Source organism: Medicago sativa, chromosome 1 (assembly GCF_051527215.1).
Source record: "Medicago sativa cultivar Bolivia chromosome 1, Bolivia_mono, whole genome shotgun sequence".
Lineage (NCBI taxonomy): Eukaryota > Viridiplantae > Streptophyta > Magnoliopsida > Fabales > Fabaceae > Medicago > Medicago sativa.
Window position 1 is genome coordinate 78,142,576 of NC_140749.1, and position 27,895 is coordinate 78,170,470.

The 27,895-nt window shown below is 33.1% G+C and overlaps 4 protein-coding genes and 1 pseudogene across 5 annotated transcripts; 2 read left to right on the top strand and 3 right to left on the bottom strand.

Annotated features, from left to right (window-relative positions):
* Nucleotides 1-3,509: 3,509 nt before the first annotated feature.
* Nucleotides 3,510-5,392, top strand: LOC146957738 (UDP-glycosyltransferase 79A6-like). The gene has a single exon (XM_085738684.1). It carries the CDS (start codon nt 3,636-3,638, stop codon nt 5,031-5,033), a length of 1,398 nt encoding a protein of 465 aa, XP_085594810.1. The 5' UTR covers nt 3,510-3,635; the 3' UTR covers nt 5,034-5,392.
* A 4,227-nt stretch (nt 5,393-9,619) lies between these two features.
* On the top strand, nt 9,620-11,567 carry LOC146957739 (UDP-glycosyltransferase 79A6 pseudogene; annotated as a pseudogene). The gene has a single exon (XR_015023952.1). The product of XR_015023952.1 is annotated as a UDP-glycosyltransferase 79A6 pseudogene (transcript).
* Nucleotides 11,546-12,323, bottom strand: LOC146957741 (ethylene-responsive transcription factor). The gene has a single exon (XM_085738721.1). It carries the CDS (start codon nt 12,321-12,323, stop codon nt 11,718-11,720), a length of 606 nt encoding a protein of 201 aa, XP_085594847.1. The 3' UTR covers nt 11,546-11,717.
* Nucleotides 11,546-21,069, bottom strand: LOC146957740 (ATP-dependent 6-phosphofructokinase 4, chloroplastic-like). Its single transcript, XM_085738695.1, has 15 exons — nt 20,729-21,069; nt 20,039-20,085; nt 19,841-19,880; nt 19,671-19,733; nt 19,462-19,599; nt 18,232-18,390; nt 18,091-18,144; nt 17,930-17,998; nt 16,428-16,557; nt 16,217-16,257; nt 15,710-15,934; nt 15,104-15,152; nt 14,523-14,677; nt 12,524-13,843; nt 11,546-12,086 (listed from the first exon to the last, which is right to left on the bottom strand). Exons 1-14 carry the CDS (start codon nt 21,014-21,016, stop codon nt 13,685-13,687), a joined length of 1,617 nt encoding a protein of 538 aa, XP_085594821.1. The 5' UTR covers nt 21,017-21,069; the 3' UTR covers nt 11,546-12,086; nt 12,524-13,684.
* A 1,025-nt stretch (nt 21,070-22,094) lies between these two features.
* On the bottom strand, nt 22,095-27,597 carry LOC146957742 (Transducin/WD40 repeat-like superfamily protein). Its single transcript, XM_085738707.1, has 6 exons — nt 27,259-27,597; nt 25,696-26,184; nt 23,898-24,119; nt 23,746-23,818; nt 23,437-23,544; nt 22,095-22,822 (listed from the first exon to the last, which is right to left on the bottom strand). The coding sequence occupies exons 1-6, from the start codon at nt 27,373-27,375 to the stop codon at nt 22,455-22,457; spliced, it is 1,377 nt and encodes a 458-aa protein (XP_085594833.1). The 5' UTR covers nt 27,376-27,597; the 3' UTR covers nt 22,095-22,454.
* Nucleotides 27,598-27,895: the final 298 nt, after the last annotated feature.

Genomic DNA, 27,895 nt, shown 5'->3' on the forward strand with positions numbered 1-27,895 from the left:
GTAAACTTGTACGAGTTTATCTAAAATTAAAATTATATACAATTTATTATATATGTGGCATATGTAAACTAATATAAATATTGTAAATAAGTCGATAGTGCAAAATATTACTTAATTATATAAGCAAAGTATATCCAACCACTACAATAAAGTGTTATGCTCAACTTAACATCAAAATATAAAATTAATTCGTAAAATTATAAATATTGTGTGTTGTGTTGTTCAATTAATAATTTCAGAAGAAATAAAAGCAAGGCAAGACAAGAAAGTATTTAACGGGAAAGTCAAGGCAAGTTCGTTGGGCTACCAAGCTTGAAAAAAATGAATCGGATTTTAACAAAAAATAGGCTCATAAAAAAATGGCTCATAACCAAAAAAATATGTTTTTAAACGTTAACTCGTAAATTCGGACGATTTACCTGAATTTAACATGTGTTAACTGGCTCAAACTCATTAAACATTTTGATTTCAACAAAAAAACAATTTTACTCCAAATTAGTAGAATTTTGACATCTAAAAAAAAGTAAACTTGTTCAAACTTAAGAGTTAACGTTCGATTTATGAAACAATGATTAAATGCTCACGAAGTAACACAACTATTATAAGAGAATATTATCATTTTACAAAGGGTCATGTTAACCGGTGCCCCCGGGGCACTGGTTAAGGAACCTAAAAAAAGAAATTTTAAAATAAAAATAACACTTTTTATGTTTTTGAGGAGTTGACAACACAATTTCCAATACAATACTTACTACATTTGCTTTCTTAACCAGTGTCACGGGGGCACCGGTTAACATTACCCTTTTACAAATAACAGACGTTTACTGTACCCGTGCGTCAGCACGAGTTTGTTACTAGTTAATTAAAAAAAAAAAAAGCAGAAATAATGACTGATGCACCATGTGCTATTGTCTGGTGATGTAAAAAATAGAGGCTTAAATATGTTATTCGTCCCTGCAAATAGGGGTCGCTTAAAATTTCGTCCCTGCAATCGCTACTCTTTTTTTTTTGCCCATGCAAAGTTTAATCAGTTAAAAATTCGTCCCTTGACCCAGTTAATGACTGCCACGTCATCAAAATTACCATAATGGCATGGGAATTGACCAAAATACCCCTGGGCTAATTTTTTTTTTCAAAATTTTGAAAATTCTTTTTCAAATTAAAAAAATCTGAAAAAATAATTAAAAGTAAAAAAAAATTTCGGAAAAAAACTGTTAAAATTAAGGGTTAATTATGTTTCTAGTCCCTATAAAATAGCGACCTTGTAAGTTTAGTCCCTACTTAATTTTAATAGCATTTTTAGTCCCTATAAAAAAAAATTTACTTATAATTTTAGTCCCTGTAAAACAAAGTTTGATTAATTATCCTTAAACTCTTAAATTTTTGAACGATTTTTTTGAGACAAGATTAGAACACTATGAAAGGTTCGTTTACTAAAATTTAGAATTTTCTGACATGAAATGAATTAAATATGAATTTTTTAAAACGACAAAAGTTAAAGATAAAAAGTAATAAAATCTGGATGTAGAAATCAAATTTTGCAATAATTTTTTGCGGACGAACTTTTAGTAATGTTCTAAACATGTCTGCAAAAAATTGTTCAAAAATTTAAGAGTTTAAGCATAAATTAAACAAATTTGAATTGAGTAGGGACTAATACTCAGTGCAGAAAAACAAAATTAGGGACTAGAAATGCTATTAAAATTAAGTAGGGACTAAACTTACAAGGTCGCTATTTTATAGGGACTAGAAACATAATTAACCCTAAAATTAAAACTGAAAAATTTTCTGGAAAAAATCGTAAAAAAAATTCGGGAAAAAACTGATTTTTTTTTAAGGGAAAAAAAACAAAAAAAAAAATAAGCCAGGGGTATTTTCGTCAATTCCCATGCCATTTTGTTAATTTGATGACGTGGCAGTCATTAACTTGGTCAAAGGACGAATTTTTAACTGATTAAACTTTACAGGGGCAAAAAAAAAGGATTAGCGATTGCAGGGATAAAATTTTAAGCGACCCCTATTTGCAGGGACGAATAACATATTTAAGCCAAAAATAGATGAACTGTGTTCTTTAAGTTTTGGTGTACAAAATTTTCCGCATCATTATTTTAAGCTATCATTTCACCACTGCATGTACCACAAGGGTGATTATTAATTACTTCGACGTCCGTTCCATAATAATTTAGTCATTTGTAAAAAAAATATCTTAAAATAATTGAGTCAGTTCATTTTTCAATACAATATTAATTACTTTTTTTTCTTTATGACTCTAATTAACATCATTTTCATCGCTCTCAATTCAATATATTCTACTTTGCATTTATGATAGTGGAGAATACACCAAATGCTAAACAAGAGCATTTAAAATTATTTTTCTCTCTTTCATTTATACATTTTTCTTAATATGTGTGAAATGAACAAATAACTCAGTTAATCCGAGACAGAAGGAATAATATACTCCATCCGGTCACTATTATAAGCAAATTTTGATTTTTTAGATTCATTCAATAAATGATGTATGTGGTCTACATTGTAGACCACATGCATCATTTTTTGAATGGATCTAAAAAATAGAAATTTGTTTATAATAATGATCGGATGAAGTATTTTTTAATACATTGACGACTACTCTATGTTTAATCTTAAATAAATATCTTAACCCAGCCACGAGTAGTATATTTTTTAATAAGCATTAGTACATATATTAAATTAAGAGAGTTACGCACACACAAAAAATAATAATAAGAGAGATACTTATGACCACAACACTACATAAAAATTATTTAATCGCACACATATAACATTATTTGTCATTTAATTAATTAATAAATATACATTATTAAATTTTTTTCAATGCTACTTTTTTAAACCTATGCTAGCCGGAGCCTCACATAGTAAGATATTAGTCTTTATTTTTATTTTTTGAAGTAGATATTAGTCATTATTATATTTATATTATATGCATCCTATATTCTAGTTAAGGCTTTGATATTACAATGGTCGAGATAAGATTATGAAATGCTGAATGAGTGTGAAAAAAATAAGGTGTTCATATATCATACTTCATCCAAAAATATAAAATAAAATGGTAGCTAAAAATCAAAATGTTATTTATATGAACTAAATTTTTAATCAAATGCATTTACCTTTTACTTTTACAAATGTTTCATTTCCAAGTATTAAAAATGAAAAGGCTAATGTTAACTTGTGCCCTCAAGGCACATGTTAAGATACTCATTATAGAAATACACATATCAAAATGCGTGCATTCAATTTCTTAAAAGTTGTTATATTGTGTTTTCCAATGCAAAATTGCTCTATTTAGGTTGCTTAACATGTGCCCTAAGGGCACAAGTTAACACGACCCAAATGAAAATCATCTTACCCAAATTAGTATCAAACTATACTTAACTGTGGGACAGCTCACACACCAAAGTGTGCAAGAAATTCAACTGTCTTAAATTAATCTTTAATGTCTTAAACTTACCCCAACAACGAGGCATCAAAATTAAATTCAATTATACATGCAATATATTTGTAGTATTATATTGTAGTATATTATACCACTACATCAAGCACGTTCAAAGCAAGCATCAAGCACAATCCAAGAAACTCTTGCAAATTCCCACACAAAAATGTCTAATTCAAAGGCTATGAACAACAATGATCATCAGCTTCATGTGTTCATGTTTCCATTCCTTGCATTTGGTCACATAAGTCCTTTTGTTCAATTATCCAACAAGCTATTTTCTCAAGGAGTTCATATAACTTTCTTATCAGCTTCATCAAACATTCATAAAATCAAATCCACTCTTAATCTCAACCCATCCATCCAAATTATCCCACTTCAGTTCCCAAATGGTATAACCAACACTGCTGAACTGCCACCTGATTTGGCTGGAAATCTAATCCATGCCCTAGACCTCACTCAACCTCAAATTAAGTCCCTTCTGTTAGAACTCAAACCTCATTATGTTTTCTTTGACTTTGCACAAAACTGGCTTCCAAAATTAGCTTCTGAACTTGGTGTCAAATCTGTTCATTTCTCAGTATATTCTGCTATATCTGATTCTTACATTACTGTTCCTTCAAGACTTCATGATATTGAAGGAAGAAGCATCACTTTTGAGGATCTTAAAAAACCTCCAAAAGGGTATCCTCAAAAAAACAATATCTCCCTTAAGACCTATGAAGCCATGGACTTCATGTTCATGTTTACAAAATTCGGTGAAGGTTTAACCGGTTATGAACGCGTTATGCAGAGTCTTGGTGAATGTTCATATATTGTGTTTAAATCATGTAAGGAGATAGAAGGACCTTATATAGATTATATAGAAAAACAGTTTGAAAAACAAGTTCTATTAGCTGGTCCATTGGTTCCAGAACCATCAATGGAAGTGTTGGAGGAAAAATGGTGCAGATGGTTGGATAATTTTTCAGTCAAATCAGTCATATTTTGTTCATTTGGTAGTGAGACATTTCTGAATGATGAACAAATCAATGAACTAGCAACTGGTTTGGAACTCACTGGTTTACCATTCATTTTGGTTCTGAATTTTCCGTCCAATCTTTGTGCAAAAACTGAGTTGGAAAGAGCATTGCCAAAAGGGTTTTTAGAAAGAGTGAAAGATAGAGGAATGGTGTACACTGGTTGGTTGCAGCAGCAGCTTATTCTGAAACACAATAGTGTTGGATGTTATCTTTGTCATGGTGGTTTTAGTTCTGTGATTGAAGCTATGGTTAATGATTGTCAACTTGTGTTGTTACCTTTTAAGGGTGACCAGTTTTTCAATTCTAAGCTCATTGCTAATGATTTAGAGGCAGGGATTGAGATGAATAGAAAGGAAGAAGATGGAAATTTTCATCAAGAGGATATTCTGAAGGCAGTAAAAGCTATCATGGTGGATAATGAGAAAGAGCCAGGGAAGAGGATAAGAGAAAACCACATGAAATGGAGGAAGTTTATGTTAGATAAAGAAATTCAGAATAAATTTATCATTGATCTGGTTGCTCAGCTGAAGTCTTTGGCCTAATGCATGATTGGTATTACGGTGAGTTTCATGAAATAATTTGTACTGACGTGATTTTGTTGAAGCTCCAAAGCGCAGCTTTCCTAAATCACGATGGTTCCACTTGATTTTGTTAAACTCCTTGTGAATTTAAACATGCATCCACTCCCTCTTGATGGAATGGATTATTTGTGTTCTATATATTGATTGTGTTTTTCTTTGTTTACATGTTTGTTTCAGTTTCCGACACTTAATGTTGTTCTAATTGTAATTAAGATTTATTCATGTTTACCGTAGTTTGTTGTAATAAAACCAGTTAATAATTGAGAGTTATCAACATCATGTAAAATTTTAATGTTAATTTTATTATTTTAAAATTAAAATACATTAAGAGGTACACAATATTAGTTTTCTAAATAATGATATCACAATGTGAATAAAATATTTATTTTCATCTTGGAAGTTCTCTCCGTTAGATCTTGATAATTGATGGTTAATTCACCGAATATATCCTCACCAACTTTTTTTATACTCCTTCCGTCCCATTTTAAATTACTAGTTTAAAAATGTGTATTCATGTAACATGCTTTGACTCTATTTTCCTACTAATATATAACGACAAAATATAGCATATAAGATGTTGTTAGATTCGTCTCGATGAATATTTTCAAAATATTTGTTGTTTTTGGATTTCCAAACTGTTAAATTTGGATTTCCAAATTCTGTTATCTACCGAAGTTGTTACTAGGTTGAGTCACGACCAGGTCGCTCTCTTTAAGACGTTTCGTGGCACTACCCAAAGTTGTGCAAGGTAGACTATCAACCACGCCGCCTCCAGGATAAAACAAGCCCAGCTACAACTGTTCGATTAACTACTGCACTGTAGAAAATCGTTCGAGAATTACACCCTCAAATATGGTTCTAAGACCACTCTTTAATATTGAAACCACTCAAATTAATATGGTATTATTACCATTCTATTATGGTGCTGAGACCACTCAAATATGGTCCAAAACATCAATATGGCACTACGACCACTCAAATATGGTGATACCACCATTTCTCATTAAATAGAAAATTATTGAAATAATTTATATACTGTTAAGATCATTCTTAATTCCGACGGGACATTAGTATTATGAAAAGGGACTATGATCTTAATAGTACTCTATATTCCGAATAGATATATATTATCGAAGGGACTATGAACTTAAGACCACTCTTAATTCCGAAGGGACATTAAACCGAAAAGGGGCTATGGTCTTAAGAACATTCTTAAAATATGGTTCAATCGATTGATCGAAGCCACTCGATACGGTACGTAACCGCTTTATTTGAAACCGAAAGGGACAGAAAGGAGTAGAAGCAGAAGAAACTTGTTAACACAAGTCGGAGGGAGAAGAGAAGAAAAGAATTCCCGACAACTCAATGAAATTCTTTTCGGTGTGTAGAATGAGTGGGGCGAACTTCTCCTTTTATAGGGAGAGTTTGTAACAAAAAACGAGTGACTTGGGGATTAAGTCTGCTTAATCCTTAAGCAAACGCGTTTTGTTTCTTAATTGGATATATCCGGAATTTTCTGGATACGCGATTTGAATCGGGTCGGATCGTAACAAATTTATTTGTTACGCGTAGCGCTTACGGATAATGATTAAATTAATTAATTAATTAATTAATTTAACATTTTCAAGGGACAAAAAATATATATATCATTTTTTTATTCGATATATATATTTTGTAAGCGTTCACCCGTTCACAAAATTGGGTACCCCAAGGGCACACTCTTGGAGGTCACTTTGCTCATATATAAACACTTACTAGTTGGGGTGACCCTCCAATGTGGGACATTTTTAAGTCACACCCACACACTAGTTCTTTCATAGTGTTTTTCTTTCCAATTTTCTTCACTAGAATTAACTAGTGTTCCAACAATATTAAATTTTCATAATTTTTTCTAATAGATAATAATAGAAATTTAAGTTTAAAATTGTGCATTGACATACGTGCGAGAGTCAACTAGTTATATATTAAGTGACGGAGGAAGTACCAAAGATAGTGTATTACTGTATTAGATATTTAGGTCCAAGTCCCAAAAATAGAGAGCACAATGGAGACACCCATTTTTGGGTACTTAAATGGGTCTCACACGTACACATCACTCTTTTATCATTTTTTAATAGTAGTACCTAATAAGCACTCAATCCCTCCAACCCAGATCTCACACAAAGTTCTTAAATGGGACCCACTAATCAACTATCAATAACTTTATATCACTACATTTTAATTTTTTAATATTAAAAGTGTGCGGGTCCCGTTTAAAGTTGGGGGTCTTAAATAAGACCCCGGGTCTTAAGAGACACCCGAAAAAAAATTTCCCAATGGGGGTACCTATTAGGTACGGTGTCTTAATTGATAAAGACACCACCATTGGGGATGGTCTAAGGTGTTGAGTGAGACACGTTTCTAAAAGGAGAAATATTTTGCAGTGCCTCCTCCTTCATGCTCATGTTTATGTTACATTTATGAGGAAACAGAAAAGTTGTCCATAGATGCCAATTGGCAGCATAATGACAAGGAATGGCAGTTGGCAACAATAGGCAATAGCTTCAAACCAGTCAGTGTACTTCCTGCAGGAAAAAAAAAAATTGGTCCGTAAAATACTAACCTCACAATAACAACTCTTGAGAGTAGTTTGAAATGTCTAAACTGAACGTTAAATATCATAAGTGTTAGTATTGTAACACAATCATTGAACTCGTTCATATGTGTATCCCTTGTTTTAAATCCTAGGAGTTGCATCTTTTCATTTTTTTTTGTCAGTTTACTAGCAAAAAATCAAACTGCAAAATCTGGGGGTAGAACCCTTCATTGTTTGTTGCCATGAACGAGACTTTAGAGTATGTTTGGATGAAATAATTGAGAAATTTTGAAGAATTTAAAATCCTGGACAATTTAAATAATTCAATTAAATTGCTTTCATTTCTCAATAGTTTTATTTGGATGGAGTAATAAAAAATTTCATTTTCATGATTTTTGGGCAACTTTTATAAATTATATTTTTTTGGCCAAATTTGAAAATTGAAATTAGGGGTCAATTTGAAATATAAAAATTTTTAAGGGTCAAATTATAATTTTTGGAAAATTTGAGAGGTCTGATTGCAATTTTTTATAAAGTTATTGGGGTCAATTTGAAAAATTTGAGGACCAAAATGCAAAATTTGGAAACTTTAACAATGAAGAAATTTAAAATTTCTACCTTTTAGGTGTCATTTGAAATACTCTAGATTTAACTTGAACAAAATACTTTAAAATTTCATCAATTTGAAAATTTTTCAGATTATCGTCCAAACAATAGAATTCACCTCAAAAGCTCAGAGTATTTCAATTCCCTAAAAACACCGTGTTACCTCAAAACATTCCCTATCCAAACACTCTTACACTGTGTTTGGTAGAGGAGAATTAGGGGAGAGAGAAGTTGAGGGGAGAGAGATAGAAGAGAAGTTGACAATTTCTCTTGTTTGGCAGACAAAAGAAATAGGAGAGAGAGAGTTAAAACACGTGGGACCCACATGTTTTTATTTCTCTTCACATGAGCGAAGAAAGGCTGAGAAATGGGTTTTTTTTTTCAAATTTCCATATTTGCCCTTGTCTTCTTCATGTTTCAAACTCTGCAGAAATTTTAAAGACTGGTGGCTACATCCCCTTGTCTTCTCCGATTTAATTACCAGATTTTATCTTATTTAATTTCTTGAATTGCTTTGCTTTAATTACATGTTTCTTGAATTGCTTTGCTTTAATTACATGAAAAAAGATAAGGGAGTAGATTTTTGGTAATAAAACAAGCTTAAGAGGGTGGGTGTTTTTTTCTTCCGTTTCTTTACCTGTGAGTTCATTTTTTTATTAAAACATTACATTTGTCAAACTGATTGATAATTAAAATAACTAAACTATCTTAAAAAAAAAGTAATATAATAACGTGTATTAATTAAATTATTTTTATGAGTTTTTAATCTCAAGGGTATTTTTGTACTTTTTGATATAATCAAAACTTCTCTCTTCTCTATTTCTTTTATCTTTCTCTTATATCAAACAACCCATCAAATCTACTCTATTTCTCACCTTTTTCTCTCTTCTCATACTCTCTCTTACCTATTTCTCTCTTCAGAACTTCTCTTCTATACCAAACATACCCTTAGTGTTTGGGTTTGGGATACACATGTTTGTTTAATAAGATTAGGTAATGAATTTTTGTGACAGGGTTTAAAGATTCCACACTTGATTGTTTTGGTTTTGGTTGATGGATTATTAGATGAGTTTGTAGGAGTGGGGGATTTGATCAAATTAGTGGGAATTATGTTATTGGTTTGTAGGATGGTGGATTCGGTCTCATCCATATTTGTAGGAGTGGGGAGTGTAACCAAAGTTGTAGGAATTTGGTTATTGCTTTGTGGAGTATGTTGCTGATTAGGTGGAGTAGTTGGAAGTGTGATTTGTTGAGGTAAAATAGGAGAGGAATGGGTGTTTGTTGAGGTCTGATTAGGTGAAGATTTTTGAGCAGGGAAAAATTATTTTCAATGAATTGGACATGTCTTGAATGATAAAATTTGTTGGTTTTAGGATTGTAACAAATTGATTTCTCTGAAGCTTGGGAATCAATCTGAAATCATGCCATCCACAGCCTGTGCCGTTGGCTCGCCATAGGAGTTACCATCTCCATTGAGTGTGGTTTCTGATCAGCTTCAAGGGCACATGGAAATATGGTGGTTCCTCCGCCCCCTTTCTTCGCAACTTGGACAGAACTGGAAACGACGTGGGTGCCACGAAGTTTTGCTCTCTCTTCGCCATTTCTCTTCTGTTCCAAATGTTGCGGGAAGTTCTCTTCGATGTTTCGCTTGTACCAAACACACTCTTACAGATAATTCTCATCATAAGAATGGTAATCAACTTCATGTGATCATGTTTCCATTCCTTGCATTTGGTCACATTAGTCCTTTTGTTCACGTATGGAGTTCGCGTAACTTTCTTATCAGCTTCATCAAACATTCCTAGAATCAAAACAGCTTTTAATCTCAACTCATCCATCAACATTATCCCACTTCAGTTCCCAAATGGTGTAACCAGCACCGCTGAATTGCCACCTGATTTGGCTGGAAATTTAATCCATGCCCTTGACCTCACTCAGCCTCAAATTAAGTCCCTTTTGTTAGAACTCAAACCTCATTATGTTTTCTTTGATTTTGCACAAAACTGGCTTCCAAAATTAGCTTCTGAACTTGGTGTTAAATCAGTTCATTTCTCCGTTTTCTCTGCAATTTCTGATTCTTACACTATTGTTCCTTCTAGACTTGATGGTATTGAAGGAAGAAGTGTCACTTTTGAGGATCTTAAAAAACCTCCAAAAGGGTATCCTCAAAAAAACAATATCTCACTCAAGACCTTTGAAGCCATGGACTTCATGCTTCTGTTTAGAAAATTTGGTGAAGGTTTAACCGGTTATGAACGAGTTATGCAGAGTCTTAGTGACTGTTCTTATGTTGTATTTAAATCATGCAAGGAAATAGAAGGACCTTACATAGATTATATGGAAAAACAATATGGTAAACAAGTTCTGTTAGCTGGTCCATTGGTTCCAGAGCCATCAATGGATGTGTTAGAGGAAAAATGGTGCAAATGGTTGGATAATTTCCCTGTTAAATCAGTCATATTTTGTTCATTTGGGAGTGAGACATTTCGGAGTGATGATCAAATCAATGAACTAGCTCTTGGGTTGGAACTCACTGGTTTACCATTCATTTTGGCTCTGAATTTTCCATCCAATCTTTGTGCAAAAACTGAGTTGGAAAGAGCATTGCCAAAAGGGTTTTTGGAAAGAGTGAAAGATAGAGGAGTGGTGCACACTGGTTGGTTACAGCAGCAGCTTATTCTAAAACACAATAGTGTTGGATGCTATGTTTGTCATGGTGGTTTTAGTTCTGTGACTGAAGCTATGGTCAATGATTGTCAACTTGTGTTGTTACCTTTTAAGGGTGACCAGTTTTTCAATTCTAAGCTCATTGCTATTGATTTGGAGGCAGGGATTGAGGTGAATAGAAAGGAACAAGATGGATATTTTCATAAAGAAGATATTTTGAAGGCAGTGGAAACTATCATGGTGGATGGTGACAAAGAACCAGGGAAGAGCGTACGAGAAAACCACATGAAATGGAGGAAGTTTATGTTAGATAAAGAAACTCAGAATAAATTTATCATTGATCTGGTTGTCCAGTTGAAATCTTTGGCTTAATACAATATTGGAATCATGTTGAGTTTCAATCAAAGTGTAGCTTTTGCAAGATCACGGTGGTTCACCTTGATTCTGACCTACTCGCTGCATATCTAAACATGCATCCACTCCCTGTGTGTTCTATATTGGTTTTGTTTTACCTTGTTTGTTGCAGGCTCCAGCACTTACTGTTGTTCTGATTGCAACAGGATTTACTTCCTGTCTGTTGTAGGTTTTAGTAATAAAACCAGTTGATTCATGAGAGTTATTAATATCATGTGAAATTTTAATGTTTATTTTTGTCTTAAAATTAAAACACATTAATAGGTACACACGGACCATTGCTATTTTTTTTTATAGACCATTACTTTCTGAAAGACGAACTAAATCCAATATAAAAATCTAATATGGTATAAAATATCGGCAATACTAATCATGTCTTAACTTTAACTTGTAGCATCATATCTTTGATGTATTCTCCTTCTCCTGCCAGAGTTATTAGGCTTTGGATTAGCTTCACCAGCCTCCAAAGGAAAATTCAATATGGCTTTCTGACCCCTCATTCTGAAAGCTGCACAATCATAAGCCTTAGCAGCATCAATCTCTCTGTCAAATGTTCCTAACCAAACCCTGCTTCCTTTCCTTGTCGGATCACGGATTTCTGCAGCATATTTTCCCCATGGCCTTCTCCTCACTCCTCTGTAATGCCTTGTTCCATAACTTCTTTGTTCCTTCTTCTCCAACACCATTGATTCTGCCAAATTTGACTTCTTCTGAGTTTCCTCTAAGGGACTTTCTTCATTCAAATTTTGTACCTTATTATGAGAAGAAGTGAAGTTAATAAATTTTGGATCAGCTTCAAAACCAAGGATTTCAAGAAAACTGTTATGTTCTGAAAAGTATGAATCCAAATCAATTTCTGGTGGTGATGATGATGATGATGTGTTTTCAAGTTTTACACAACTGAGATTGGTGAAGAAAGAGTCTGATACATCCTCTAAAAGATGTTGGCTCAATTGTGTCAAACTTGAAGTTTCTTCTGATGTTGTCATGTTTTATGAATTATGTAAGTAATAGAACCTAGGAGGTTTAATTTGAGATTGAAAAATAAAACATGATCAACAAAGATATATATACAAGTATATGTATAAACCTGTTACTGATAAAGGGTCTCAATCAAATCCTCTGATAAGGGATACATGAGAATTGGATGTTGTACTAAGCTAGTTGATGGAGTGGACCCTTATAGTACCTTACACGGTTTACACTCTTGAGACAGTGTATCTTATCCAAATTACATGGTTACATATTCGGTTGTCCCGCATTGAAGTAACAGTCTTTAATTAGACTCTCAACTTGCTTCTTGGCATTTAGCAATAGAAACCAAATGATGACTTGTGTTACATACAAAGAAAGGTGTCAAAAAGTTGCTTTTGGTTGTATCCAGCCGATGCATATACATAAGTTAGAAAACGTGGTTGTTTTGGGGACCCTCATCTTCAACTTGTACCTGTACATTTAAGGACATTTATTATGATACACATTAAAAAGTTCACATCAAGGCAACATCTAGATGTAAAATTCTAATTCATACTCTTGTCAAGTGGTTTAGCCAAAACCAGCAAAGGAGAAAACAAAAGTCAAGCAGGTTGTTGGCTTTCCCCCTCCAAAATATTGAAAAATATACCATCTCCAATACTCCCTCCAATAGAAATTATAAATATTTTACAAAACTATCCCTTATTAATGATATGAGAAAAATAGATTTAAAAGAATGGAAAGAAAAGAGAGTAATAAATGTTAAAAGGTATGACAGGAAAAAAAAATCATTAATGATGCATTGAAATTGTAACGCGACTTATAATAAAAATAGATTTTTTCTAAAGTGACTTATAATAAAATGCAAAGGGAGTATTAGTATATGTATAAACCTGTTAAAAAATACGGAGTATTTGATTATACCAAACTTGATTTTTTTTTCCTTATATTTAAGCTTAGAGGGTGCATAAAAAAATTGTAAAAGAAATACTAGAAATAGTAAAAATAACTAAATGTTCTTGTAGACAAATATCTGATAATAAAAAATTAAATATAAATAAATCATCATAATTTTAATTTAACTAAAAATAAGTACAAGCAAAATTCAAATACTCAATGTGCAATAGAGTTTTCAAGGATTCTTCAGACACAGGTGGTGATCCGTATACTCAATGGAGGATTTGGGATTAAGACTGCAATAACTAAAAACCTCTGTATGTATTATTAAATTGAGCAACAAAAAAATCTGATGAGCATAGTAGTAACCAAATTATGCTCGTACATAAATCTAGCATATTCTAACTTTCCAAACAGAAAAATAAAATAAAACAGGATAACACAAGGAAGTGCAGCAACACACAATATTGAACCTAGATTAGATAGAGGTAATATTCATATTATTTGTATCTTCGACCATCTCCTTCTCAACTCTTTGTTGGTCAGAGGTAACAAAACTTGGTTGATTTGTCGATTCAAGAAGTCTAGCCCACATCCTACCCGTCAGTTGGACTGTATTCGGTCTCTCTGTTACACACTGCAACAAGATGTTTTGTGATCAGCTGGTATAGTAAATGTTATGGACCAAAACAAGAAAAATATAATGAGGAACGCAATGACTTTATTCACTGTAGATAAACAGTTTTAACAAGATTCATCTATACTTTCCTTAATTACAAAAAAACAATTGCTTATGTAGAAGACTGCCAAATCGAAGAAAAACCTAGCAGAAGGTTGTTAGAGAAGGTATTAAGAAAGATTCACTAACAAAATTAGTAAAAAAAATTCCAAACTACTCTACGACTTATTCTCATAAAGCTTATGCATTTGGAATAGTTTCTTGTTTACGTGATACACATTAATGCTGATCAGGAGGATGCCGGCAATTCATTAAATTACTTAATTCAATAGCCATTTCATATCCTCAACACAACTTTGTTGTTAATTCTAGGAAGCTTTTCCATTGGACTATAGTCTATACTCTATACTGCATAGTACATAGAAACTAATAACTAATAACATCAGTATAGTACAGAAGCAAGCACCAAGAGAAAATATTTTATTTAGAAAATCTAGATGAGGTTAACAGAACATAGTTTAGAAAATAATTTGAATGAAGTAAAGAGGTTGTTTGAACTACACTTTGAGGAGCACAACTTTTAGTCACAGAGTAATTTACTTGAATATAATCATGATTTATGAAATGAACCACTTACAGCTATTGGGAGATAAGCATGTTTGCTGTTCACAGGCCCAACTGTGAAGCCAGAATATCCTGCCATAGCTCCATGAACAGCACTATGAGCAAGAAGCGTGCAGTAAATGTTGTCCGAGGCATTACTTGGAATAGCTCGAATCATATATGTAGGATCTATAAAAGTAACACAAACAAAAGTTTTATAATAAAAATTAGAACAGATTTCAATAGAGAAGAAAAGTGAAACGATTTTAAAAAAATTAATTAATATACCTAGATTATGTTTAAGTAATCAAGCAAATAAAAAAGTTAACATGGATGAAAATAAATTATAAAAAAAAAATACTAATTTCTTTAAAACTTCGATCTTGAATGTTTTCAGAATATAAATTTCTACACTTTTTTCCTACTAATCTATTAGATGCAATATTTCCTTTCCATCTGATTCAGTAACATGTTAAATTAACTATAGGTAGATTTCCAACTGGATAATACATTTTCGTGAGAACTCTCTAAAGATAAAGCTATTGTAAGTGGAAGGCTACAGTCATTTCGGTAATCTAACATGATTAAAACAAGTTCAGAAACTCATGAACATACCTATATATTTCATATTTACCGCCATCTTTGGAAACTTTGTGAAATGATCCTGTAACAAGGAGGTTGTATTTTTATATTAAGAAAAAATGGACAACTTAAAGGATGACAAAAACCATACTCAGAACTTCTGGAGAAATGAAAAGCAATGCTCATCAAGACGAAAAGATCGATGAATTTGTTTGTACCAAATATAGCGCTCAGTCAAAGACAAGTCCAAAGTCTACACAGTTTTCAAATGATACGCATTCATCATTCCTCTATTTGACAGTATCGTTATTGACTGTCATTTCATTTTCTTTGATGAGAAGGAACAAATCAGAAAACTGAACTAGACTAAGAGTTGATACTGATAGTTATTATTCCACGTCAGTAAATTTCCCATCGCAAAGCAATATCCCCAAGTTTTATGATTAAAAAGTGAAAAGCAAAAAATAACAAAATGAATTTAACAAGGAAATTTTGCCTTAAAAAAACAAGAAAAATTCACAAGATTATTGATATTTAACATTATAGAACTGATCTATTGGTAAGTTGACTGATATGGCATAAATGCCGTTTTTAAACTAGTGTACAGAATACAAGAGAAGGAAAGATGATGGATCATACCTTGATCTTATTGGATAACCATGGACCAACATCAAGAAGTAGCTTGTTCCCTGATGCATCCTTCTCGTCAGCTGTATGAACTTCTGAAGCAACACATTCCTGACCAGCTCCTTCTGCTACCACAATAACTAAATGTCCATTTTCTTTTAACCTCTGTTCAATAAACTCAAAAATTCCGCCTCTTCCTTCCAAATAAAATGGAGACTCTGGAATCAAGCAGCAATCCTGTTACAACTTTTGCTATTAGTAGGCAGTCCTTTTTCTCTCTTGAAAAAATCAATAAACGAGGAGGTGCAAGAGGAGTCATGTACCGAATTAAATCAATTAAATACATCAGTACTAAAAAAAGAGAAAATGCAAAGATATATCAACATAGTAAAGCTCTCCAATCCTACTATAAATCTCAGAAGAACTACAACTTTAATACTACCAAAAGAATCAGTTCATCAAACACCACCCATCAATAACAAAACACCTAATAAGAATCAGTTTATGGATATCCCTTACCACATCTCGACTTGCCAAAGTTGCATTCATGGCAATGAAACCTGCAGATGGAAGCTTGTAAAGCATTTTTCTGAAAAGAGAAATAGGATGCTTAAAGATCTAACGCTCCCATTCTATGTCCTTTCAATGAAAAAATATATATTTGGAAAAAATAGAATTTAAAAAAAACAAAAAAAAAATACAGGATAATGAAGTTGTAGAGCATGTTTACCACTGTATCTTCCCATTAGCTTAACAATTCCAATTCCATTTTCAACACTATTAACCTCCACATGTGCAGCGTTAATGGCTCTTTGGGCTTCTTCCACAGCAGTATCAAATCCAAAAGATTTATCTATTACCTAGAGGTAAACATGCAAAATATCACAAAAAGTTATTGCTCGGTCCATGTTTTATTTATATTTATAAATATATCTATATAAACAATATACTATACACATCAAAAGTTCTGACAAACAAATGCTAAGGCACATGTCTATCACAGTTCAGTTTAATCAAATAATATATGCACCAAAATGGTCACTGATGTCAAATTTTAATAACAACCCAGTTCTTTAATGTCATTTTTTATATCATAACGATTCTTCAAAAAGTCGTCTGGCATTTAAGGAGTATTTGGATATATTTATTATTGGAGGGAGATTTATTTCACTTGCATTTTAGAAAAGACCAAAATAAGCATGAATTCAATCTTAATTTATTTAAGTATATGAAAACCTCTTATTAATGTGCTGAAATTTCTATTGACTAGAAGAGTAGAACAATAAAGATTAAAATTTTGGCCATTTGTGTGAAGATGCTCCTGTATGTTGTGAAATAAAAATAATTGACATGTTTAGCTTCAGAAAAAACAATTTATTTTCATTTCCTATTTTCACTATCAATTACAAAAAATATCAATTTGACTTTACCTTACTTCTTGTTTTCAAATCATGGAAAATATAACATTGTTTTATTATTATAACCATTATTATATATTAGATTTTATACTTTGTATTAAACTATATATTTGCTACCCTTTTTAGTAATAGCCTACATTAATTTTTTGCATATTTACATGTATATAATTGAATTATGATAACATATAATGTCATATTCTCTAAAACATCATGTTAGATATCAAAATGGAGTTCAATTTCATTTGTCTATTAGTTCGTTAATCTATTTAAAGATATGTCTGATTACTTATTTGAAGATGTCATAGTCTCTAAGTAGGCTAGCAGGTCATACTAAACTTCTGGAAAGGCCAGGCTCGAGCCTAAAAATAAGCCTTCGACAGGTAACAGAGGCCTTGATTATTTTTACCAGACCAGGCTTAAGCATTGCAAAGTCTAACCCGGCTCAGCCTATTCCCACCCCTATCTATGAGCACAAACGGTAGATAACATTTGCACCACCAAAGTTTGCAGCCAAAAATAAGAAAAGATTCAAATTGATATCTTCCTAAAAAATTGTTAGTATTGTTGTCTAAGAAAATGAGGATATCAATTTTAACTTGCCAAAACAACACCAAAATCATCAGATATATTATCAATTCGTACTCTAAGAAATACAGCCGAATTTGTTTGTCATGAACATTATTTTTCCCCACAAAGAATAAAAACAGGATAATGATACAATGGTATAAAACTAATTAAACAGAAGAATGTCATTAGTGATTTAAAACTTCCATGTGAGCACAAGTTTAAAACAGATAACGGCTAAGAAACTTACAGCAATATCATTATCAATTGTCTTCGGAATCCCAGCCACAGCCACTTGAAGACGACGTTTTTCAACTTCCTTCATCAAAGGATGCTCATATTACATTATTCCATAATAAAACTATATAATGGACTTGTTGAAGACCATAAATTGTGAGAGAAATCAATTACCTCATAAATGCGTGCAGCTCCTTTTTGGGTACCATCACCTCCAATAATGTATACCTAATATGCACAAATCAAATTTCCCATTGGTTTTCCATAATCTATTAAGCACCTAAAACGACAAAATTTACTGAAATTTTTAACCACCTGATTTATTCCTCTGTCCTCAATGTTATCTACTATCTTGTGGGTATCATGTCCTCCACGAGATGTACGAAGAAATGTTCCCCCAAGTTTATGGATATCGCTAACCACTTTAGGTGTCAATCTCATGGTATTTTTTGAATAAAATCCTTTATATCCTTCCTGAAAAAGTTCCCAGAGAATATGGTGATTCATAAGAACTCAAGAAATGACAATAAAAGAAATTGGGAAACAGCGCTCACGGACTGGTTATTGTGTTCAAAACCATACAATATACACAATATTTTGGTTAGAGATAAACTGAGTTATACTATTAAGAGTTATCAAGTTAGATGGTTTTTATTCTTTGTAAAATTATACCAACCTTCTTCTCAATGTTCCCGTCATAATATTCAAGACAGGAAGACAGTTATTTTTACAAATGAAAATAACCTATAGTTTTCTACGTTGAGGAATTAAAGTTTTTCTTACAAAAGTCGCGAAATGCTAGCTGTTGAGATCCCGTATTGATTAGAGATAAAACAAAATAGTCCTTACAAGGCTTGGACAATCTTCAACCTTAAGCCATCTTTGGGTCTATAGTCAGCCTCAAAATCCAAATTTGAAAATGCTATTAGAGTTAACCTAGATCTATTATTAGTCCCATGCCTATATTAGTCCACGCTCTAGATGACCAATCTTGAGCGTGAAGAGATGTGTTCAGACCTGAGATCCCATGTTGAGTCAAGATATAGCCAAAACAGTTCTTATAACTTATAAGACTTGGACAATCCTCGTCGCTTAAGCTAGCAATCTGGGTCGAGTTAGACGTAGCCCAGATTGTAAAACTAGTTAACGAGTGTTTTGTGGCTTCCCTCCTTTACTGTTATGAATTGGTTGTTTCATTCAATCCTTGCCATTTTCTTGGTTATTTTCTTAGTTATTTTGATTATGAAAATTTTGTATCCTCTTTTATCTTTTATATTTTTCTCTTCACTTTAACAAAGTTCTGTTTAAGAAATATATATTAAAAACCGCAAATGACGTATTAACTACTCAGCAAACAACAAAAATAGTCAAATTAATAAAAAAAATCAAATTTTATCCGAACTATTAGTAATTTAAACAAGTAGTGTGCATTAATTCTTCAAAAAAAAAAATTGAATGGTGCATTAATTCTTCAATTAACAAAAGGAGTATTATATTAATATTTTAACAGATAGCGAAAAAAAAATGTAATTTCACAAAACTCACCTCAATCCCAAGTATATCTTCAACCCCATACATGTTTTTCAAGCCAGATACAATTTCCCTAATCACTGTATTAATTCCTGGGCATAATCCTCCACAAGTCACTATGCAAGCACGTACTTCTTCTGGCTTGAAGTAAACCTAATATTCGAAGGCATCATCGTCAGCTTCTAAACATAACAAATGAACACTGAATTTTCCATGTTTTATACCTTTTCTCGAGGTCCAGCACGGCGAAAATGAACTCCTCTAGGACTATTTTTCTGAACGACAATCTGAACATGTAACATTGTTTGAAATATATGTAAGATCAAAGAGGGAGACATAAATCATTCAGAAAAGAAAATAATTCACAAACAAGGGAGAAGATTGGGCCACTCACAGTTTGTGCGACCATATCTTCCGGACTTACAAAAGTATTCCTGAAAGCATAAAACGGTTTATAGAAAATTTGATAATAAAATAATTTAAAGAAACAAAAATTTGGGAACTGGAAAAAATTAGAAATCAGTTAATAAGCTTCAAATCTAGGATGCAAAATCACAACATTTTAAAACAAATTGCATAGAAGTAGATTTACTTGACAATTGAATAAGCTTGACTGGTTTGCAGTGGGTTTGGATAGGACTGCAAAAGAGGAATTCAAATGGAAACTATCAGAAATCACCAATATGGTTAGAAGAAGGAATAGATATACATACATACATGAGGACAAAACATCTGCTTGTCACAACTAAAAAGACAAAAACAGTATAATCAAACACACAATACTAAAGAACTACCGAACCCCTTAACAAATCGACCAAAACAGTTTGTCAAAAACTCTATATTTGTCCTTCGATCTGGTCCATTACTTGTTAACTTATGCAACGAGGCTCATTAATCAAAATACGCACCAACTTAATCCTTTTACAATTAAAATTCACCTCATATGGAGGAGCAAATTGAGAATAACCATATGTTAACAGACAATACTGCTGCAAGCTTGATGAACCTCCTCAGTAATATATACATCCTCTTAATGACTTGAAAATGCATTGATTATATATGATATGAATCCTTATTTGTCTCTTTTAATACTAATAGAACATTTATTATTTAAATCATTTAACTACTCCACTAGCTATTATTAATAAGAAAAACACATTTTTTTACCATTAAAATTAATAGTACCAACACATAGATTCAATTAACTAATTTTTTTAAAATTTTGACTGCAATGTTGTGTCTGGGATAGAAAAATAGTGTTAGAAAGGAGAAAAAACGGTACCGGCAGATTGGGAAGGAAATTGGTGAGGTGTGGAACGTCTTCGAGGAGAAAACCGTCGTCGTCATTTTGGGTTTGATTGGAAACTCGAGGAGGTGCGAGTGGGGGATTGTTTTGGCGGGAAAATGGTGGTGGTAGTGGCGAGTTCCGGAGAAAGAGTGCACGGTGAGGAAGGTGGGATCTTAACAACAGTAGTTGCAGAGAGTTTTGACGGGAGGAGAGAGAAAATGAAGGAGGAGTTTTAGAGAGAGAAGAGAACGAAGTGGAGGAGGAGGAGGAGAATAGATCCATTTTCCTTTACAAACACCTGACTCAATCAATCTCTCACTACAGAGATTGTTATTCAGAGTCGGACTGGTTCAGCCAATTGTGCAATATTCAATGATATTTTTACACATGTTTACTATTTTCAAAGATATTTTATTTTATTTTTACATCAATTTCTACTCATAAATTAAGGCAAGAAAACAAGTTTCATGTACTACTTGAAACTAATTTGAATTAAAATTGTAACCAAAAATATAAAATTTGAATTAAAATGATTATGACCATCTTAACAGTGGATGTTCACATATTTAGCATTATTAAATATGTAACTCCCTTGTGGAGTAGAAAATTTGAGTGTGTGTAGAGAATGACAACTATGGAAGCATTGTTTCTTTACTTTTTACGAATATCGTTTAACAAGTCATAATGAAATAAATTAATTTTCTTAAAATGTAGTGATATAAAATTATTGGTGGAATCTATATTTAGTTTTTATTTTAGATGCTAGATTGAAAAAAAAATGGTGTTTATTAAGTATTATTATAAAATGAGTGAAGTGGACACAAGGGACTCACTTTTCTTTTTAGGGACATAGGGGACTCGATCAAACACCCAAAATGGAGTGCTCTTTTTTTAAAAGAAAAATGGAGTGATCTGTGGTGGATGCTCTAATAAATATGTGTATATTTTTCAACAAAAACAAAAGGATGTGTATTTCAACACTTCAAAATTGTAGCTTTTTTTTTTTTTGAAAAGAAAGCTTACATCATTTCATTATTAATCATATCAGTAATACATGTGATTTCATGAAAAATATGGAAGTTAGGTAAGGATGTGGGTTGCCTTAGCTGATTTATGGGCAACTTCATTCCCTTGCCTCCTAATAAACTCAACATGAGAGTTTGTTAAATAAGAGCTACAAAATTGGAGACCAAATTCGGTGACATCTCCCCCTCCTCTATTAAAGTAATCAACTACTATTTTCGAATCAACCTCAAAATCAACATTTGAGTAGTAGGTCATATATCCACCGAATCCTTGTTAGAGTTTGGAATGACTTTCAATCATTTTCTTTACTCTAGAAGCTACCTTAGAATTAATGTCATCACAATCGACATTACATTCTTATTTCTGATAAGGTAATGCATGAAAAGAGAATGTGGTATTAATACATGCTCTTACAACAAGGGCTGAGACAGCCTTTTGAATTTTCCCAAATGCAAAACGAAAGGTTTCACTGGAAAAACTCTCACTACATAGCACTGCTTAATTGCGCCTATTAAAAATGAACTCATAGGCATATCCTACCCAACAAACAGGAGAGACACTCTCATGGAATTTGAATTTACAACTGAAGGTTTTTACATGATCTTAAACCTTAGCTACACTTACCTACCCGGTGCACAAAGATAAAGATAGCCGTTCATATTTACCATAATTTTGTTTTACTCACTTGTAAGCATCATTCATCTGAGCTATATTCACTAGATTCTGGCAATAAGGGTACAGCAGCACAGCAGAATGTCTCCTTATCCTTAAGAAGCAGACAACTGCCATCAGAATTCCACTTCAGGTCTGTTATCGAAAATTGTGGTAGAGGAACATGAACACAAAAGGCACCAGATGGGGTCCACATGTATAAATGTGTGCTTCCGGTGCAGAAAACAAGGCGAGTGGATGTCGGATCCCAAGCTGCCACTCTGATAGGGTCCTTCTGCACTAAGATTGCTGTAAGCTCAAGTTGTCGAATATTCCATACCCAGAGTACTGTAGGCATACTATCATTGCGAGTACATATGTATTGGCTATCATTGCTCCATGACAAAAAACCTGCAAGAAAAATCAGTTTTGTTAGGCGGGCCAAGAGCCATCGTGCAAAGCTAGTGACAGAAGGCTTTGATTAAGTCCAGAGGCAACCAAATGATTCAGTTTGTCTAGGTAAAGTTTAGTTAAAAGAAACTGATATGGTACAAGATACATAACCATCAAAGTGTATTGCAGAAACCAAGGTATCATCAATAAAGAATATGAAGAACTAAAGAATCAATCCAAAGGACATAATAACTTGGAATTGCAACAAAGAAAGAATATATGGATAGAGATTCTGATGTTAAAAGTCCAGAAAAATGTAAAATTAGAAATCGCCAGTGAATCACATAACAATATCATTGGAGATAAGGTTTACGCTAAACATGAAAGGATATATCGGTATTAAAGGTCACTTGAATTAAATAGTTTGCATCCAGATCTGCTCTATCTCATGCTAATACTTGTACAAACCAAAAATCAAATTGACCAGAAAAAAATATCCACATGAAGTAATTCAGTTTCTTCCTATTTACCATGCAAATAATGGAATTAAGAACCCTGGAGTGATCATTGCATTATGTAGCAAGGAAGGGCATAATTTGAAGCATTCAAAAGTTAGAGGAAGCACAGCTTACCGATTCCTTGTTTGGGGTTAGGTTTCTCAGCAGGAGGCTTCTGAAATGGTAAATTGATTGGAACTTCCATAACCTCATACCTTACTCTAAAGGGTCGTTCTGGAGAATCTGGTTAGAGAAAGAAAAATATGAAAACGAAGGAATGTGTTTCATGGACCAACTGTCCAAAAAGCTTAAATCAAATAAAAATAAGAACTGTGTACTAGAAAGTTATAAACCAACAATACATGTGAAACTTTTTCCTGCCAAGACAGGTCGTTCAAAACAGTGTAATTGTAATTAAAAAAAAGTCATAGCACTTATGCTTACCATTGTTTCCTTGAGAAAAATCATCGCTCAAACACAGTTCTGACATATCAAGTTGCAGAGGCTCATCCACTTCCTGCAATTTCAGGGACATGGTAAATAAATTTTTCATAAACTGCAACACCATCAACAATAAAAGTGTCAAAAAGAAATACTTTGAAAACAGCAGCATAACAAGGGCCACGGACTGCATATGGATGCAGAAACTCTGCAAATGTCTTCCAAGTTAAATGATTCAGGACTCGCAGCATCTGGTCATAACTACCCACTGCCAGAAACTGACCACAGGGAGACCACGACACACTTTTAACTCCTAATCCACTTTCATATGCTTGATACTTGAAAAGACACCTTCCGTCTGGAGAATAGATTAGAACCTAAGTATAAAACAAAAACGACTAAGGCTTCAGCATAACTTGCTATCATTAACTTTATAGCATGACCATCAGTCTAAAAAAAACAGGATATAAGCAACACGAGTAGACATACAGAATACATGCATGAAAGATTGCATTATTTGATATACGCAACGCCATTCATGAAACATTCTCTATAAAATGCTTGCAGTTCTATCTATATTATTGAACATTGTAGATATTTAACCTTCCTTCCCCTGTCCATTGACTCTCATGTCCGTTGACTCTCCTTCCCCTGATCATAGCTCAGTGAAGCTTAAGCTTTACATGATTGTTAAGGGTCTAGAAAACTAATAAGGATCTGTTGACCCAAACATTATGGGTGATATACCAGTAAGTAACTGGTTCAACGTGATAAACCAGTAATTTCGAGTTTGATTGGAGAGATGAATGACCAATAGAGGAGAGGACTATGAGCTGTTAATACTTAAAATAATTTTTCTCCAACTTATTATGACATTCCTATACTATCTCCCCATCTCTCTATTTTGCTCTTCCAACTATTTTTCATCTCCAATTTTTAAACATAGTTTCAAAGTGGAATAATCAACAGTGACAAAAAATCACAATTTCAACCACTGAGTTGATTGTATCCTCTCTTTCGAGTAACAACGGTAGTTTATGTAATTTTAGATTTTTTTACCATGTCTATTGTACATTGATATCAAATAGCTGACATTGTAGGTTGCAGTGACGGATTTTTTGCCAACCTTGATGGCAAATATGTGAAGGATGTCTGAGCCATAGAGTCTTACAAGGGAAATGGGGGCTTAAAAAAAAGGATATTTGGCCTCCCAAAGGTGTACACCATACGTAATTGATGGCACTGCTATTACATGATTAGTCGTTGTTATTGTTCTTGCATCTAGGATTGGACCCTAACATTTCCTTTAGAGGTGTTTGAATTTGATCATAGACTTTGATTTTGATTTGGTGGCTTAAGATGATCCGCCTAATTGTTTTCAATTGTGTGACATGGTAAGTTGCCATTGGCCGGTCCAATCTTGTAGGAAGGAAACAACAATGTATACACACTAGGCAGATACGAGCTTTTAGTGAGGTGCAAAGTAGTAAGTGTTTGTTTAATAGGATAGTACACATGATAATTGTTGTGTTTATTTTAGGTTTTGTTTGGATTATTAGAAAGGGATAAAAAGAAGCAAAACAAAATGACACTAGTTGCCAATATTTGAATTGCTTAAAATAGGATAGAATGGACCTGAGGTAAGGGAATATATTCTATACCTATGGAATATAAGATTTAACTACAAAGCTTTTACCATTTCAACCACTTCTCAAACAATGGTATGAAAACTTTCTTTTGTTTCGCCATAAATTGTCCAAACAACTGTATGCTATTTTTTTTTCCATTCCATTAACGGTTTGAATTGAGATAGAATGGGAATTATCAGTGTTTCCTTAATTTCACAGACTAGTTAAATTCAGTGGAATATTTTGAATCACATTTATGTTTACCAAGTCTCCCAGGTTAAGAGGGCTAGGAAAGAAAAATAGGAATTAGGAAGATAGTAGCTACCTTGTAATCAAGTGGTGAATCCCATATTACTATAGAACTATCGTCAGGTGACCATTCGACATCAGCCAAGTCTAGAGTGTCAACAGCAAACATGCCCATTATTTCCCATGAATGACAAGATAACAGATTTATATGGTCTTTGCAATCACGCCTTGTGCAAATCGCTGCAAATTTTCCATCTCTTGTAAAGGAAACCCCCTTAGAAGCATGCTTTGGCAACTGCAGGTGCACACAAGCCGTGTTTACCAGTGACCAAACTGTTAAACGCAACTGAAAATCTGATGTAGTAAGTATGTGACGACTATCTGGGCTCCACCTAGCATATGCAATACCAGCAGGACCTTCGTCTATCTTGCATGTCCACTCTGGCTGGGTCAGTGACCAAGCCTGTATCATTGGCTTTTTATAGAGACCGCAGAGGATGTACTCAGAATCAAGGGCCCATTCAATATAGCTAATTTTGTCCAAGCATGAAAACAATTGCACAACCTGCATAGGACGGAAAGAATGATTCAAAACCACAAACCAGAAGCAAATATTTGGAATCTCTCAGATGGAATATATGCACAATACCAAGTATATAATTCACCTATGGCACATTAAACCTAGACACTAAAGTTCCAAATACATTCTTGTATTCTTTTATGTGAACTTATCAGGTCAAGAAAAAGAGTCATACACATGCACAAATACAATAATATATGTTGGCATATAGAGAAAAGAATAAAAAGAGAAACGTTGAAGCATTAAAGTAAAAGGTAATAATCGAAAAATGAGCTGAAAAGGAAAATTACATACAACATGTGTTCTAAGTTGCCATTTAAATTTCAACAGGCACTCTTGTTTAATTTTACTCGCTTTATATCCCAAAAATTTACCCGGTATTCAGAACTGCTGACCATGAACCAAGATTGCCTGCAGTTGACAATTTGACACACTCACATAGTCAGCACATCTGTGTTTGTTGGATCAAGATTGGACCATCCATATTTCAAGCTCGGTATTTTTTTATTTAAAAAATAAATAAAATCTTCATTGAAATATGAACCATCCGATCTTCAATCCAACGGCCACAGATATGCTGCCTGCGTGAATGCGTCAAACTTCTTATTGTAGCATGTTGGATTTCAGATTTGAGGAGCATTAAGCAATCACAATTAAGAGTTCACAATCTCCACAAGTATTGCCTCAAATCCATCTATTTCCAATGATTTTAGTGTCTCCGTTCCTAAACCCAAATAACTTTAAATTTCCTATTTACAACATTATACAACTTCATCACATCTTACAAGAACTGAAAATCCTAAAACATCAGCTTCATGTTTTACATTTTACAATCTCTACTTAGCTAGTATCTATCTATCTAGTTGAGTTCTTAATCTTAATCAAAAATTGAATCCCATTAGTGGGGTCGCTCTTTCAACCACATTTTTCCATTTCCATCCAAAAGGCTCGTACCCGAGACTTTATTTAAGGGATCCGAGTCAAGTTTCACTCAGATCAATGTAATGTTGATAACCACCACACAGAATTTTATCAAATTCAAAAATTAAATAATGTTACCTTGAAAGAAAGAGTGTCACGAATGACGAGGCGATAATCAACTGCGACGGCTAAGAAACGAGCATTGGGAGAGAAAGAAGAAGGACCCGTTTGTTTGTAACATTCAGTGAACTCCATTATCACACCGCAAATTCAAGGGTTTCGTTTCGTTCTTCAATTTTCAACTTTGAAAAGATAATGATATTATTAATAGTAACCGTTTTCACTAATCATGATTAATGTGAGTGAGTGAAGTTTGGTGCGATGAGAAGATGAATGAAGTGTTGTTCCAAGTGAAGACAGACATCAGATCTGAAATGGAATGGTGGATCCTTTTTGTTTCATATACTTTTCACTTTTCAGACATTCAACATTTCAAATTTTTCTTATATGCTTCTAATAGACCGTTAAATTAAATCCTAAATCATTTCTCCATTTTATTTTATCTTATAATTATCATCATGACAATAACTTATTTTATTTTAAGCAATTATCTTCTTTTTTTTCCACAATTTTTGGTATTGGCCATCGGGTCTTTCTAATCGATGTATCGGGAGAACTGATTAAGGAATCCAAAATTAGAATTTCTGCTTTAGAAACATAAACTATCATTTTTCATTAAGTAATAATTATGTTACTTTTTTCCTCTCAAAAAAAT

Coding starts and splice junctions, on each gene's coding strand:
- LOC146957740 (XM_085738695.1), bottom strand. CDS start 21,016: ATGGATCTATTCTCCTCCTCCTCCTCCACTTCGTTCTCTTCTCTCTCT. Junction 19,734..19,840: donor AAGATATGGTCGCACAAACT/GTGAGTGGCCCA, acceptor TTACATGTTCAG/ATTGTCGTTCAGAAAAATAG. Junction 16,258..16,427: donor GCTAATGGGAAGATACAGTG/GTAAACATGCTC, acceptor TTCCATCTGCAG/GTTTCATTGCCATGAATGCA.
- LOC146957738 (XM_085738684.1), top strand. CDS start 3,636: ATGTCTAATTCAAAGGCTATGAACAACAATGATCATCAGCTTCATGTG.
- LOC146957742 (XM_085738707.1), bottom strand. CDS start 27,375: ATGGAGTTCACTGAATGTTACAAACAAACGGGTCCTTCTTCTTTCTCT. Junction 24,120..25,695: donor ATTCACCACTTGATTACAAG/GTAGCTACTATC, acceptor TTTTATACTTAG/GTTCTAATCTATTCTCCAGA. Junction 23,545..23,745: donor TTTTTCTCAAGGAAACAATG/GTAAGCATAAGT, acceptor TTCTCTAACCAG/ATTCTCCAGAACGACCCTTT.
- LOC146957741 (XM_085738721.1), bottom strand. CDS start 12,323: ATGACAACATCAGAAGAAACTTCAAGTTTGACACAATTGAGCCAACAT.